Source organism: Arabidopsis thaliana (genome assembly GCF_000001735.4).
Source record: "Arabidopsis thaliana chromosome 1 sequence".
Classification (NCBI taxonomy): Eukaryota; Viridiplantae; Streptophyta; class Magnoliopsida; order Brassicales; family Brassicaceae; genus Arabidopsis; species Arabidopsis thaliana.
Window position 1 is genome coordinate 8,816,631 of NC_003070.9, and position 14,762 is coordinate 8,831,392.

Here is a 14,762-nt window from a genome sequence, read left to right on the forward strand (position 1 = left end):
ATACTCATATATGGTTCATGCGAAATGCTGATATGTATAAGGTAATATATACCACCACTTTGGTACCACAATGCAACATCTAAATTCGATTATGATAAGCTATGATAAGCTATCTTCTCAATATCAATTAATCGCTTCTTTATTCTAATACCACTCCTTAATATATGCCTATCATATCATTATTTCACAACGCATGTTTACTTTTGTTATGAAATAGTTTTGTTTAAAGGGTGGTAACGTAATTTATGGGTTCCATTAGGATTGTGATTTATTTTCTCTCCTCATCCTTATGCATGTAAGAATTTGCATTTTTATAAATATATACTATGAATTCAGTCCAACCTTACAGTGTGAACAATTTAATTAAACGAAGCATAATCCTAAAAGAAAATAAAACTAAAAAAAAATAGTTAAGATGGTATAAGATAATTTTATTAAGTTAAGATGTTGCACTTTTCACTAAGTAAATCAAACATTTACATAGTGATTTGTCATAATGTGCATATTCCATTTTTTCGGGTCTTTCATTTCCATATTCCTCAGCTCTTTCATATATTGAAGATTGAAGAGAATAAGAAAGACGCTTTTTATAGGAAACGAATTAAAGAGTGTTGACTTGCCGTAAAAGTAACTTAAATTGTTCGTCGCCTGAGCATGGATTTATATAAACGTGAAGTACTATACAAAACCCTAACCAACATTTGATCAAACGACAATGATGTCGGAACTTCCAGAGCATTTGTTAGAAGAGATACTCTACCGCGTTCCAGCTATGTCTTTGAAACAGTTAGGGTCTACTTGCAAAGGATGGAACTGTTTATTCAAGGATAGGAGATTCACAAGAAAACACTTGGATAAAGGCCCAAAGCAGTTTCTGATTCACATGTCTAAAGGGCTTAGGGTACGCTCGATGAGTGTCGATCTCCATAGACTTCCACATGTAAAAGTCACAGTTGAATTTACCCTAATCAACCCTAAATATCCTAGTTGTCTAGATCAAGATCAATTCGAGATATATAAAGTCTCTCACTGCGACGGCTTATTGTTATGCGTCTGCGTCACCAAGGAGGACAATACTTGGCTCGCGGTATGGAACCCGTGTACTGGTCAAACAAGGTGGATTCAACCCATGACTTATATGACAACTATACTCTCGGATCCTACCAAAATAATAGCTACAATATATTGGCACACACTGGTTTTGGCTACGACCACGAATTCCAAATTTATGAAATTAACTCCAATTCATGGAGGATTATTGATGCCACTTTGGACTTCAAATTAGGGTATATTGGTCGTGGCGTGTCTTTGAAGGGAAAGACTTACTGGATTGCTAGTGGTGAAGAAGAGAAACGGCTTGGCAAATTCTTAATCAGTTTTGATTATACGACAGAAAGATTTGAACGTCTATGTCTTCCGAATAAGTATCCTTGTTATGCAACTCTGGCTCTATCCGTTGTTAGAGAAGAGAAACTTTCCATGTTATCGCAACGCGGAATTAAATCAAAGGCAGAAATATGGGTGACAAATAAGATTGGTGAGACACAAGTGGTGTCGTGGAGCATGGTCTTAGCTTTGGATTTGCAGCCTAAACGTTGTATTGGGGAAAGCGGAAGTTTCTTGGTCGACGAGAAGAAGAGAGTGGTCGTGTGTTGTGATAATATTAGAGACCAAGGAAAAACCACGGTACACATTTTTGGAGAGGACAACAAAGTGAAACAAGTGGGTTTTGAAGTCGGATCATCTCTGTAATGTATGTTTTATTATGTTCCAAGTTTGACTCAAATCTACCAAGGTATCACAGGCAAAAGAAAAAGGGACGAATGATCATAGTGTTTGGTGTGGATCTTGGAGCAACTATCAGATTTTTCAATTATGATAAGTTTTCTTCTCAATTTCAATTAATCGCTTCTTTATGCCATAATTTAGAGGCAATTGCTGTAATATTTCTAAATTTTTTAGGCATTCTTTACTTTGTACTTCTCCTTTTAATTATATAGGTAGATTTGATGATAATTAGAAGATTAAGACTTCAAAAATGGAGATTATGTGAAATTGAGAAAAGCATCACACAAAGAAAATGGTTTTTGGTGGAACAATTGGGATATTTGCATAACATGAATTTTGATTCCGGTTTACTATACATTATTTGTTTCTTGATTCCGGTTTAGTATATCCTAGTACTTACTTAAATCAATAATCCGGGCATGGTTAAAATTAATCAGACGTTGAATCAATGAGACTCCCCGTCACCGTCAAAGCCACTAAGCCGTCGTTTCTCGTCATTTGGATCCGATACTCCTCCGCCGCGTCGTCGCCGACAGTCTCCTTGAATCCAGTAAACCTCTCTCCCGCACACGCTTACATGTATATGCGACTTTATTATCCATTGGAATCATTTTGAGTGTGTTTTTTTTGTCTTGGGGTTCAATACTGTAGAGTGGACGATTACAGCAAACTCTCGCAGGATCTGTGGAAGTGAAAGGAAAATCTCTGCACTCCGGTAAGTTCTCGACGGTGAAGCTAAATCCGGAGATCGCCGGAGCTGGTAGGTTCTTCGAGTTTCGATCCAGATTCATCCCTGCGTCGATTGAATTTGCTCAGGAATCGCCTCTTTGCACGACGCTGTTGAAAGATGAGCTCAAAATCCGAACCGTTGAGCATTTGTTATCAGCTCTTGAGGCGAAGGGAGTTGATAATTGCAGGATTCAAATCGAGAGCGAAAGTTCCGATGATCGAGAAGTCGAGGTTTGTTACCTGAATACATACATTTTGAGTAATCATAGGTCGAATCAATGTCTCGTATTGTCTATTTTGACTGGATTTGTATGCTATAGAGATTGTCAACATCTTGCTGTGCAGTGTAGCTCTTAGTTTTATAGACTTGGTACACTGGAGGAGATGATGAGTGTAGGCAACACTAACCAAGTGACAGGTCCCTATTTTTGATGGATCAGCTAAAGAATGGGTCGATGCGATACAAGGAGTTGGCATAAACGCGGCTCAAAACCATGATGGTGAAAGTGTAGAGAAGATGGTCGCACATGTGAACAAGCCTGTGTATGTTTGCAAGAACGATACTTTTGTTGCTGCATTTCCGGCTCTAGAGACTCGGATCACTTGTGGTATCGACTTCCCACAGGTTCAGTCTAATGGCATTTTGACTTATTTTCTGCTTGTACATAAATTGTTATTGACTTGGTCTGTTGTGTATGATGATGAACTTTACAGGTGCCTGCTATAGGCTGCCAATGGTTTTCTTGGAGACCTATCCATGAGTCTTCTTTTGCAAAGGATATCGCATCATCAAGAACCTTCTGTGTCTATGAAGAGGTTAGTTAGATCCATTGTTGTTGCTTAGGAGCTTTGGAATCAGTAAACTGGTGTTCGTTCTTCAACCATCTGTGTCTGAGGGTTTTGTTTGCAGGTGGAGCGTATGCGTGAAGCAGGGCTCATTAAAGGAGGTTCTCTGGATAACGCCATAGTTTGTAGGTAAATAATCTTGCATATTGATGACTAAAGGGACACAATATTCAACTGAAACTGTCTCTAATGCAGCGCTGAGCATGGATGGATGAATCCTCCTCTGCGGTTTGATGATGAAGCATGTCGACATAAGATTCTTGACCTAATCGGTGACCTCTCCCTTGTTTCACGGGGCGGAAATGGAGGACTCCCCGTGGCTCACATAGTCGCATATAAGGTAAATAATACTAGCTTAACATCTTATAGTTTGCACAAAAAAGAAAAAAAAAAAACATCTTATAGTTTTCTCGAGAAAAGAAAACAATAGTATTATCTTTCAAATGCAGGCGGGTCATGCACTGCACACTGACTTAGCACGTCACCTTACCATGGACTGAAGAGTATGTGCTCGTTGTCAACCATATCCCGCAAAAGCCTTGATCGTTTCTGTTTCTTTTTGGATTCGTTATCCAAAGATGGTACCAATGTGGGATTTTTGTTTGTTCAATGGAAGATCATTACTCTTGTGAATACAGTAAAATTTGTAACATTAAACTATTTTAGGTACTAATCATAGGGACATTTTAACCGATCAAACTGTTCCAAAACCAAATTGAATTGAAACTTAAGTTGTAGTTCAATAATAGTTTTACTCTGTACCAATTTAACATATTGAAACTGAAAATAAAAGAAAATGGAACAGAACTAATAAAAATAATAAAATAATTTAAAACGAAAAAGAATTTGACTTGGATACATTTTTCACATTAGGAAAAGGTAAATTCCTCTCCTTTTTTATTTTTATTTTTTTACTCGTATTTATAATTGTTGTACATTATAACGTATTAGGATACGTATTAAGAGAGAAGAACCCTAATTACTTACGAGAGAGGAGAACCCTAATTTTCAATTGTGGTCGAAAATTGGAAGAATGAGGAGGAGGAGGTGCGATCTTCAACCGAAGAGAACGAGAATGTGCGATCTTCAACCGAAGAGAACGAGTATGTGCGATCTTCCACCGAAGCTGGTAGGGGAGAAGATCCTCACGAGGATTCCGATAACATCTCTGAGAGCGGTGCGATCCACTTGCAAATTATGGAACGCTTTAACCAAAGATCGGGTTCTGGGTAAAGCAGCGGCGCAGTTTTTGGGGTTTATGACGATGGATTCAAAGGTCTGTTCAGTTAGATTCCATCTCCGTCGCAGCAAGGAGGAAGAAGAAGACACGATGGATCTATCTATAAAGCAGGTAGATTTGCTTAATCAAGTCGAGATATCTAGAGTGTATCACTGCGACGGCTTGTTGTTATGCGTGGCTAAGGACAACTCGAGGGTCGTGGTTTGGAACCCTTATTTGGGGCAAACAAGATGGATCAGACCCAGAACAGAATCCAACATAGGAGACAGCTATGCTCTTGGATACGACATCAACCGTAACCACAAAATCTTGAGGATGGTGCAGACAAGAAACGTTTCCGTTTACAGGTACGAAATCTACGACTTGCGCTCTAATTCATGGAGGGTTCTCGAGGTCACTCCCAACGGGGAAATGGACCCTAATCATCCCCTCTACGGCGTTTCTGTGAAGGGAAATACCTACTTTTTTGCGCATGAGGATAGCAGCAGTGGTGAAATTGATGAAGATGGCGACATAATCGATCTTGAAGATTTCTTACTCTGTTTTGATTTTACAACAGAGACATTTGGTCTGCGTCTGCCTCTTCCGTTTCACTCTACTATCGATGCGACTGTGACCCTCTCTTGTGTTAGAGACCAGCAGCTCGCGGTGCTATATCATAATGAGGGTCTTCACAGTGATGATCGGTTTACCACAGTTGAGTTTTGGGTTACTACTAGTATTGAGCCCAACTCTGTGTCCTGGAGCAAGTTTTTGACAGTGGATATGAGACCATTGGCACTCACTGGTGTTCGGTTTGACAATGATATGGGTGCCACCTTCTTCATTGACGAGGATGAGAAAGTCGCTGTGGTTTTCGATCTAGACGGATACCTAAGCACCGAGAGCGCTCGTTACCACACCGCTTTTATCAGTGGAAAGGATGGATTCTTTAAACCTGTGACTCTAGGAGTAGCTCCCAATGTCGGGGAACCTTGTCCCAGAACCGGGCATATTCCGACTACATATCGTCCCCCGCTTGTCTGCTCGTCTACTTACCTTCCGAGTTTAGTGCAAGTCAACCAACAGCGCAAAAGGAAAGAAAGACATGTTTAGTTTTCTGTTCCTTGCAGTTCTCAAGACTGCTAGTCAATTCTCAGTTACATTTCCATGTTATCTTTCTCCTCTTTTAGTTTCTCTTCTCAAACTTACTCTTGTCATGGTTTAAGTTTCTTACTTTTCGTCAGTGAGATGGTTAGGTACCTTATTTGTTTCTTGCATTGTCGTCTGCTAGTAAATTTATCAAAGCATTGTTCTAGTCACTTGTTCACTTGCACCATCCTTAAGCAAAGCATGACATGGTTTCATGTACTGTTAGCCCAATTATGGAGTACATATCTCATATAAGTTAGTCTGTTTCTGCGTTTACTTCTAAGTTAGTCCCAATTATGGAGTACATATCTCATACATATCTTATATATACGAAAAGTGATATCTGATCTCATCTCATGTATGTTGTGTTTCTTACACCATTATGAATACTATCTGGCCTTTACAGGTTCGTCCTGTAGTGAAAGAAGTACTAGACACATTTTGGGTAGGTGCTTAGCTAGGAACCAAATAAAAACTGAAAGACCCTCGGCAATTTTTGTCGCTAGGCATGCTTAAATAACCATAGCTTTCTGCTTTCCACATTTCACAAATTAAGTAAAAGTGGAGGAACAAGTCGAATTTTTATGATAGAAACAATGGGAAGATGGCAAGGAACATTTTGCATTGGCAAATATTATTACAGGGAGGCACTATTCGAACACAGCAGATTTTCTCATTCAGGCTAGTCTACGTCAGCTTCTCGGAATCCTTTTTCTCTACGATTTTGATGAAATTGCGGACAATTGTCTTGCCCTCAGTTGTTATAATACTCTCCGGATGAAATTGAACTCCCTGTGAACAATGTTTACAAGACTTCAAGAGTTCTGTTTTGAATGGAGGGGGCAATAAGATTACAGTACACACTTGTGCGGGTTTTACCTGTATATGCTTGTACTTTCTGTGACGGGCAGCCATAACCAGACCATCTTCTGTCCATGCTGTAACCTCGAGCTCATCACTAGGAAATGTATCTTTTTCGATCACGAGACTGTGATATCTACCTACAATGAAAGGGCTGAAACCAACCAGATTTGTTTTATTACACATTTTTACAGACTTATGATTAACTATATTAGACAACACACAAAAAAAATTGATTTTGATTCATACTTTGATAATCCAGAGAACAAGCCTTCTTCTCCTTTCTCATCATAGTGAACCATTGAGCTTTTCCCATGCATAACACCAAATGGTGACCGCACAATCTTTCCTAATCAATGTTCAAACAAAATTGCATTTAAGCTGTGGATGCATAGAATAAAGAACAAAACCATGTTTGAACACTGATACGGGAAAATAAGATGTCTTGTTTATATGCAACTAACCTCCAAATGCTTCTCCTATACACTGCAAACCCATACATACTCCAAATAAAGGAACAAGTGGTCCGAGTTCCAAAACAGTTTGCAAGGAAATCCCAGAGTCTTGAGGGGTACCTATCAAATTCAAGAAAAGTGTTATCCACTTCTCCAGCATATAATTATAGGAGAAATTTCAGAGGCCAAAATATTTACCAGGTCCAGGAGAAATCAACACTCCTCTTGGATTTTTTCTGCAAGAGGGAGAGAATGATAAAGGAATGAACATCAGTCGATTAGCCAGATTACGTTTTAAACAGAATGCATATAGTTTCTTCTTACCTTTTCAGCTCTTCTACTGTAAGTTCATCATTGCGGTAAACTTCAAAATGGCATTGTAGCTCTCCCATATACTGTAGAAATAGATAGCAATTCTCAAAATTTTGTTTATACTAAAGCAGAAGAAACCATATCAAGAGAACGATCACAATAAATAGTATGCACCTGACACTATTCTGCGTGGAGAACTAGAAGTAAGACATGATCAAATTGTATATTTGGTATCTATGTGCGTTAAGTCAGATATTCAGAGCAGCCAAAATCTCATGAGAAAGCGAGATATTTCAACTAGGAATAACAAATCTAAAGTCAAAAATAGCAACTCAGGAAATCGCCAATTCAAACTTTGAACATGATTAAAGATTCTACTTAAAAGACCAGACTTTAGGCAGCAAAGAAGTGATGTGTTAGCTTTTGCTGGATCAACAATTACTCCTTACAACGACAAACAAGCAACGAGGAGCTTTCGACAATAAGATTCGATGGCACGACATAGCAACGACTCTGATCACATTAACAACAGATGGTCAACATTACATAGTCTTATCTATTAGCAAGTCGAAAGTAGATTGGATTGTGAACTAATGAGATTCTAACATTCAATCACAATGCATATACTTGAATACATTTCTAACAAAATGCAAATTCAGCTGCTTTCACATCAAAAATCTAACGAGCCTAGTAAGATTTGAGATTGTGTTAGAAATGAAACCTGGCAGAGATTGTAAGTGAAGCTGTCGTAATTATCAATCACGATGATAGGACCATTCTGTTTAGAGGAATTGATAACAACGGAAGGTATCGAATTCGATTCTGCCATTTCAATAGAAGCTTCAGCAAATGTACATCTCTACGACTCTTCCCCAAAACTGAAAACTCCTATATCACAGAAGTATATTTGGGATCTAAGTGAGATATTCAGAGCAGCCAACAAGGAATAACCCAATCTAACAATAGCAACTCAGAAAATCACCAATTTTCAAACTTTAAACAAGATAAAAGACTTAAAAGACCAGACTGTAGGCAGCTAAGAAGTAATGTATTAGCTATTGCTGAATCAAAAATTACTCCTGGCAAGGACAAAGAAGCAAGGAGGAGCTTTTTCAAATATATACAAAACCAAAAAAAATTACTCATCTAGAGAACTAGTCTTACGTGAATAAGATTCGATGGTGCCGCATAACGACTCAGTCTGATCACATAACAAGAGAGAAATTACATTACATAGTCTTGTATATAAGCAAGTCGAGACTAGATTGATTGTGAAATAAAGAGATTCTAACAATCAATCGAGATGCATACTTGAATACAATTCATATGAATCAAGGACTTGCAATTAGCCAGGACCCTAATTGATTAAGACATGGTTGACCAAAAAAACAAAACTATTAGAAATTATGGTCAAAGTAGTAGCTACAGAGATTAGAAATCTATTCCAATGGTCTTAGCTCTAACGTCAACAAAGGTTTAATCATCCCCTAAACTTCAAGTTTCAACTTAGTCCGAATCAGGAGAAAGACTATGAGGGAAGTTATTTGGACAAATGGTTTAATGCTCTACTAAAGGGGAATCGATCAGATTCTAATTGTAACATTTTGGGTACCTGGAGGTTGAAGATCCTTCGAAGAACGAAGTGAGCCGCCTCGCGAACATTCTGTTCAGGTGATGTTGACCCGACTCGCTGATTCGACCCGGAGCTGGTTTTGAAACGGTCAAGGATATAAGTGGCGCTGGATTGATGAGGAAATCGCTATCAATTGAGATAGACTGCGAATAGTACGAGAACACCATCATTTTGGATGCTTTGACGCAGATTCATTCATGGCTTCTAGGTCTTTTATTACTTCATTAGTTGTTGACTTAAAGAAATATATCTAAGTAACGTTTAATGATGTGGGGGATATTAAGCAGCCAGGTTTTACACTCAGCTATAGTCATCTTTTCGTATAAGCATCTAATTCGACAAATGTATAGTATAGTCATCTTTTCGTATAAGCATATATAGTATAGTCATCGTATAAGCATATATACCGTTTTCAATTTAATGGTCACACGATCCTTTCTGAAAAAAAAAAGAAAATTATCATTAAACAAGCTTCTGATCAACAAAATAATATCCCAAAAAGGTGGATTAAATTTTTGTTTTCTTCATAGACATAAGGAAATTAACTTTATAGTCTGACCATTGATTAACTTTCAGCAATGTGCACAACTGCCATTTTGATAACACCATAGTTTAAGATGCCAAAAAAACAAAGGAAGATGGAGCGAGAAAGATGAATTACGCTATAGGAATTGATTTTCCTCTTAAGTGCTCAAGTCTCACTTTAAATTCAACTATCACGGATGAGCCAAATGCCCAGCCCTAAACAAAAAGATTAACTTAGTAATTGATACCTTGTAGAAAGACAAACCGTGAGATCAGTGAAAGTGGTAAGTTGCCTGGATATCACGAAAGTGTCAAGACTCTTCTCTTCACCATCTTTAATCATATCTTCCATCATATGAATCTTCAGCATCTTGAATTGACGATCGAAGACAGGCTTGTAGAGATGACTCAAACGTGTACCACAATGGCCTCATAATATAGATGCAAGATTATTATGATTGAATGACGATTCTTCGGATGCATATGTAGGAATAAACACTGCGTCATACGAGTTCTCATAACCATCAATTCACTTTCGAATAGAAATGGTAAATTTTCATTACAAACTGATCCAAGCACTTCAAGACCTAATGAGAACAAAGTAAATCAACACAAAGACAGTGTCCGGACTTTTGATAGGATTTATTTTTTAAAAGGTATTTCGCATATAAACTTCTTAACATAGATCTCTACATATATAGACAAAATGAAATAAATACAAAGATGTGCTTCATAAGTTCTCAACAAAGCCCAAGTAATCTCCACAATAAGGCTTATTTATAAGTCCTCTAATCTGAGTGACTTCAATGATTCTTCCAGCCCAAAACAAGGCTTCTCTCCTCCAGAAAAATAATTAGGATTATTATATTATTATTTGTTTTGTTTCCTCGAATAAAAAAGAGAATCCGAGAACTTTTTAAGACAAAAGCCAAGTCTTCGAAACCTTATGAGATGTGATAGGGTTACAAGGGTAAAACAGGAACTCAGAATAAAAATAAGTTAATCGAGAAAGCTCCAAATAAACACCACTCGTCCGCCTCTCTGTCTCTCACCAAAATAAAAAACTCAATCTCTCTCTCTCTCTCTCCATCGAGAAACACTAAACTGCTATAATCATTACCTCTCTTCGATTTCTCAAACCCTATCTGGCTCTCTACCCATATGCTTCAGATCCGCATTAAAAAAGCTAAGTTTTTTGTTATGTCCTTCTTTCTTATTTGATCAGTTTGTTCTTGTTTCACGATTTTAACCTGAGATTTTTTATATATTTTCTCCAGATCTGCTATCCGCAGTCATCTGTTCATAGGAAAAGGCAAGTTTTTTTTCCATCTCTACTTCAGATCTGAAAAAGATGGATTGTTCTTCTTGTGTTGTCCGGTTTCATCAATTTAATCTGTTCTTTGTTATTATATTTTACAGATCTGGCTTTACTTTTAGAGATTATCTCAGATCCAGCCTTTTACCCAATTGAAGGCAAGTTCACATACTCTGTTTTTTTTGTCTTGGTTTTAATTTCTCGGTTTTTTACATGTAACAGATGTTTTAAGCATGATTTTTTGTTTAAACAGTTTGTTTTTCCTACCCTTAAAACTTCTCTGAATTAATATCCCATTTATATGACCACTCTAATGTCTTCTTATACGACTACGCAAGTGTTGCATATTCTTGACCTTTTCACACTTCATTTGCATTTTAGTCTAACAATATAAATCCGCAAATATCTTGTGTTTATACTTATTGAAATTAGTCTTCCGACATATATAATCTAGGATCTATTTGGATTATTTGGGCCATCAGTCTCATTCGTTTCATTAACATCTGAGTCTTTGAACTTTGTTTATCTTTCCTAGCTTGATATTTTAATATTAGTTTTTTTGCGCCTCTTTGTTTTTGATCATTTATTCTCTCAATTGGATAGTATAGTGAAGTAAATAATGTAGCTATGACTTTACCTGTAGCATTTACCTGTAGCATCTTAAAAATATGAATTAAAAATGATTTAGCTAATTTGGGCTTATGTTTATAAGCATAGAAGTTTATACTACAAGTTCGTTTAGATTTTTCCAGTATCAACTCAAACATAGTTTTTACTCAAGCATAGTTTTTACTCAAGCATAGTTTTTACTCACACTAAAACCCACATGTAGTGTGCAAAAGTAAGTACCCCCCCACCTCTGTTCCTCACGGTTTTTCTGCAAAGGACCCACCCTCCTTGAACTTCAGCGTCCATCACAATGTCCCCATCATCATCAAACCTGTACAAGCCAGTGGCGATCCTAACATTGTAGAAGTTGATAGCATTTTTGCAAGTGGAGGGAGCACTTGTGTTTCTCCACGTATTGCTGTCTTGATTAAAGCGGTTGTCAACTCTGTAAAGTCCCTCTACTTCAATAGGTATGGTAAATGAGTTTGATTCTGGGAATAGGTTGTGGTTGTTATAAAGAATGCTCCACTCAGCAGCGTTGAGCCAGCGCTGTGTTGATGTTTGAAGCACAGCTGCTACATCTGTCAAAAATAGCAACCAAACATATGAGATTTATATATATATTATAAGCAACTGTTTTATTCTGAAATTTTTAAATCTTGCCTTAATTGTACAAATTCCATAGATCTAGGAGACTATTCTAAGATTCCATAGATCTGTAACACTGTGCTACGATTTCTACACTGTTCTAAGATTCCATAGATCTGTAACACTGTACTACGATTTCTACACTGTTCTAAGATTCCATAGATCATAACTTTTCTAAGATTTCTACACTGTTACCAATTCCATAGATTGTAGCCTCGATTTCCCAAATTCACAGATCTACTCTAATTTTAAATACATTCCTCCAATTCCCAAACTCACCAATGTTTCTTGATACTTTCAATTTCAATTTCTTTATTACCCCAAATTCGCTACCCCTATATCTTGCTTCTGAGAATATAATCGTTTTTTATTACCTTCATTTCCTTCAGGTAGGTCCATATGCTGAAGATTTATCGCAGGAGCGACCACTACGGGAGCCGCCATTGGAGATTCTCTGTGAGAGAGAGAGAGAGAAATAGTTTGAGAATCAATCTTCTGTATTTTATTGTGTAGATCAAGTTATTTAGTATATGCTAGTACTTATGGTTAAAATAGACTATTATTAAAATTCAAAAGTAATAAAGCCAACGAGTACACTAAACTCAGATTATATTTTCCAAAACTATTGCTAAAGAATATCAATACGTACACTAGATATAGAAATCGGAATTAGGTACGTTGTGATCCATTTCAGCTACTGTTAGGGGTAAGATTTGGGCTTGCTTGGCCCAAGGCCCAAATCCAAGTCAAAGGCCTAAGCAGAATGTTAAGTCAAGAGGGTAGGCTCGTCAAAATCCTGGAGGAGTGTCCTACACGCAGAAGGCTATAAATACGGAATAGCATGTCTTGTCAAAGGGGGATTCCGCCGGACACGCAGAGACACAGAGCAGCTCGTCAGCTCACCCGTCCGAAGTATCCCGCCAGCCGGTCCGTCTCAAGCAGCTCGTCAGCTCACCCGTCTCAAGCAGCTCGTCAGCTCTCCCCTCCGAAGTATCCCGCCAGCCGGTCCGTATCAAGCAGCTCGTCAGCTCACCCGTCTCAAGCAGCTCGTCAGCTCTCCCCTCCGAAGTATCCCGCCAGCCGGTCCGTCTCAAACAGCTCGTCAGCTCACCCGTCTCAAGCAGCTCGTCAGCTCACCCGTCCGAAGTATCCCGCCAGCCGGTCCGTCTCAAGCAGCTCGTCAGCTCACCCGTCTCAAGCAGATCGTCAGCTCACCCGTCTCAAGCAGCTCGTCAGCTCTCCCCTCCGAAGTATCCCGCCAGCCGGTCCGTCTCAAGCAGCTCGTCAGCTCACCCGTCTCAATCAGCTCGTCAGCTCTCCCCTCCGAAGTATCCCGCCAGCCGGTCCGTCTCAAACAGCTCGTCAGCTCACCCGTCCGAAGTATCCCGCCAGCCGGTTCGTCTCAAGCAGCTCGTCAGCTCACCCGTCTCAAGCAGCTCGTCAGCTCACCCGTCTCAAGCAGCTCGTCAGCTCACCCGTCTCAAGCAGCTCGTCAGCTCACCCGTATCAAGCAGCTCGTCAGCTCACCCGTCCAAAGTACCTCGTCTGCCCATCCATCTTGAGTAACTCGTTTACTCGTCCGTCCGAAGTGTCTCTCCGACCTGCCCGCCCAAAATAACTAACCTACTCGCACGTCTCGAGAAGCCATCCAGCTCGTCGCACATCTGCCGGCTCGTCAATTACCTGCCGACCTTCCTCCAATAATGGCCTAGCTCGTTTATCACAATATGAACTACGTGTGGCTTGATCCCTTTCTAAGGGTACGTAGGCAACCTTTTACAAGGTTCAGCTATAAAACGAATAAACTCTATTCTTCCTCGGAAGATCGTCTTCCGGCCTCAAGCTCGTCTTTCATCTACAATCGGCTCGTTCTTACTCCATTTATGCTCGTTGAAGAAATCATCATTTGTAATCCGTCCAATCCGCCTAAGTCGCGGGCTCGTCATTAATAGAAAGATTCTTCTTCCTTCCCTAGAGATCCCATTTTCGTACTTGTGTGATTCGTGCATCAACAGCTACCATAAACTATTAATTGTAGTGAGTAAGTGGACTTTAGATTCATATAGAGTTATGCGATTCGGTTGAACGTATCATACGAATCTCAGTGTCTACCTAATTAATACACATATAATGCAAAAAGAACAAACGCATACTATAGATGATAAGACGTGATTGGACACATTAAACACATAGTTTACGGCATTACATAAACCGATACACATAATTAATTACGTGTTACTTCTGTGGCGTGTAGTAGAAAGACTAGCTGCATATGGCACCTAATTAATACTCATATATGGTTCATGCGAAATGCTGATATGTATAAGGTAATATATACCACCACTTTGGTACCACAATGCAACATCTAAATTCGATTATGATAAGCTATGATAAGCTATCTTCTCAATATCAATTAATCGCTTCTTTATTCTAATACCACTCCTTAATATATGCCTATCATATCATTATTTCACAACGCATGTTTACTTTTGTTATGAAATAGTTTTGTTTAAAGGGTGGTAACGTAATTTATGGGTTCCATTAGGATTGTGATTTATTTTCTCTCCTCATCCTTATGCATGTAAGAATTTGCATTTTTATAAATATATACTATGAATTCAGTCCAACCTTACAGTGTGAACAATTTAATTAAACGAAGCATAATCCTTA

The 14,762-nt window shown here is 38.6% G+C and overlaps 5 protein-coding genes and 1 non-coding gene across 11 annotated transcripts; 5 read left to right on the forward strand and 1 right to left on the reverse strand.

Annotated features, from left to right (window-relative positions):
* Positions 1 to 1,047: 1,047 nt before the first annotated feature.
* AT1G25141 (F-box associated ubiquitination effector family protein) lies at positions 1,048 to 1,765 on the forward strand (the record flags this gene model as incomplete). The annotated part of the gene is made up of 1 exon (NM_102326.3): positions 1,048 to 1,765. One exon carries the CDS (start codon positions 1,048 to 1,050, stop codon positions 1,750 to 1,752), a length of 705 nt encoding a protein of 234 aa, NP_173888.2. The 3' UTR covers positions 1,753 to 1,765.
* Positions 1,766 to 2,236: 471 nt separating this feature from the next.
* On the forward strand, positions 2,237 to 4,106 carry LpxC4 (UDP-3-O-acyl N-acetylglycosamine deacetylase family protein; the record flags this gene model as incomplete). The annotated part of the gene is made up of 7 exons (NM_001198161.1): positions 2,237 to 2,338; positions 2,440 to 2,748; positions 2,936 to 3,142; positions 3,232 to 3,333; positions 3,428 to 3,492; positions 3,559 to 3,703; positions 3,813 to 4,106. 7 exons carry the CDS (start codon positions 2,237 to 2,239, stop codon positions 3,861 to 3,863), a joined length of 981 nt encoding a protein of 326 aa, NP_001185090.1. The 3' UTR covers positions 3,864 to 4,106.
* Positions 4,107 to 4,377: 271 nt separating this feature from the next.
* AT1G25150 (F-box family protein) lies at positions 4,378 to 6,213 on the forward strand. 2 transcript variants are annotated; one of them, NM_001332666.1, is made up of 2 exons: positions 4,378 to 5,976; positions 6,040 to 6,213. In NM_001332666.1, exon 1 carries the CDS (start codon positions 4,397 to 4,399, stop codon positions 5,696 to 5,698), a length of 1,302 nt encoding a protein of 433 aa, NP_001319077.1. In that variant the 5' UTR covers positions 4,378 to 4,396; the 3' UTR covers positions 5,699 to 5,976; positions 6,040 to 6,213. The 2 variants fall into 2 exon arrangements, with proteins under 2 accessions (NP_001319077.1, NP_001185091.1); NM_001198162.2 differs by having other exon boundaries at positions 4,378 to 6,049.
* Positions 6,062 to 8,191, reverse strand: AT1G25155 (Glutamine amidotransferase type 1 family protein; the record flags this gene model as incomplete). The annotated part of the gene is made up of 7 exons (NM_102327.1): positions 6,062 to 6,526; positions 6,614 to 6,749; positions 6,845 to 6,944; positions 7,060 to 7,170; positions 7,249 to 7,286; positions 7,375 to 7,445; positions 8,084 to 8,191. The coding sequence occupies 7 exons, from the start codon at positions 8,189 to 8,191 to the stop codon at positions 6,422 to 6,424; spliced, it is 669 nt and encodes a 222-aa protein (NP_564225.1). The 3' UTR covers positions 6,062 to 6,421.
* A 2,161-nt stretch (positions 8,192 to 10,352) lies between these two features.
* On the forward strand, positions 10,353 to 13,052 carry AT1G25175. 5 transcript variants are annotated; one of them, NR_139781.1, is made up of 4 exons: positions 10,353 to 10,832; positions 10,940 to 10,993; positions 11,668 to 11,914; positions 12,482 to 13,052. It is a non-coding gene; the product is annotated as an other RNA (non-coding RNA). The 5 variants fall into 5 exon arrangements; NR_139779.1 differs by having other exon boundaries at positions 10,940 to 11,914; NR_139780.1 differs by lacking the exon at positions 11,668 to 11,914.
* AT1G25180 (uncharacterized protein) lies at positions 12,934 to 14,760 on the forward strand (the record flags this gene model as incomplete). Its single annotated transcript, NM_102329.2, has 1 exon — positions 12,934 to 14,760. One exon carries the CDS (start codon positions 12,934 to 12,936, stop codon positions 13,708 to 13,710), a length of 777 nt encoding a protein of 258 aa, NP_173891.1. The 3' UTR covers positions 13,711 to 14,760.
* Between the last annotated feature and the right edge of the window lie 2 nt (positions 14,761 to 14,762).

Excerpts from the sequence above, each read along its gene's own strand:
- AT1G25150 (NM_001332666.1), top strand. The coding sequence starts at position 4,397 with ATGAGGAGGAGGAGGTGCGATCTTCAACCGAAGAGAACGAGAATGTGC.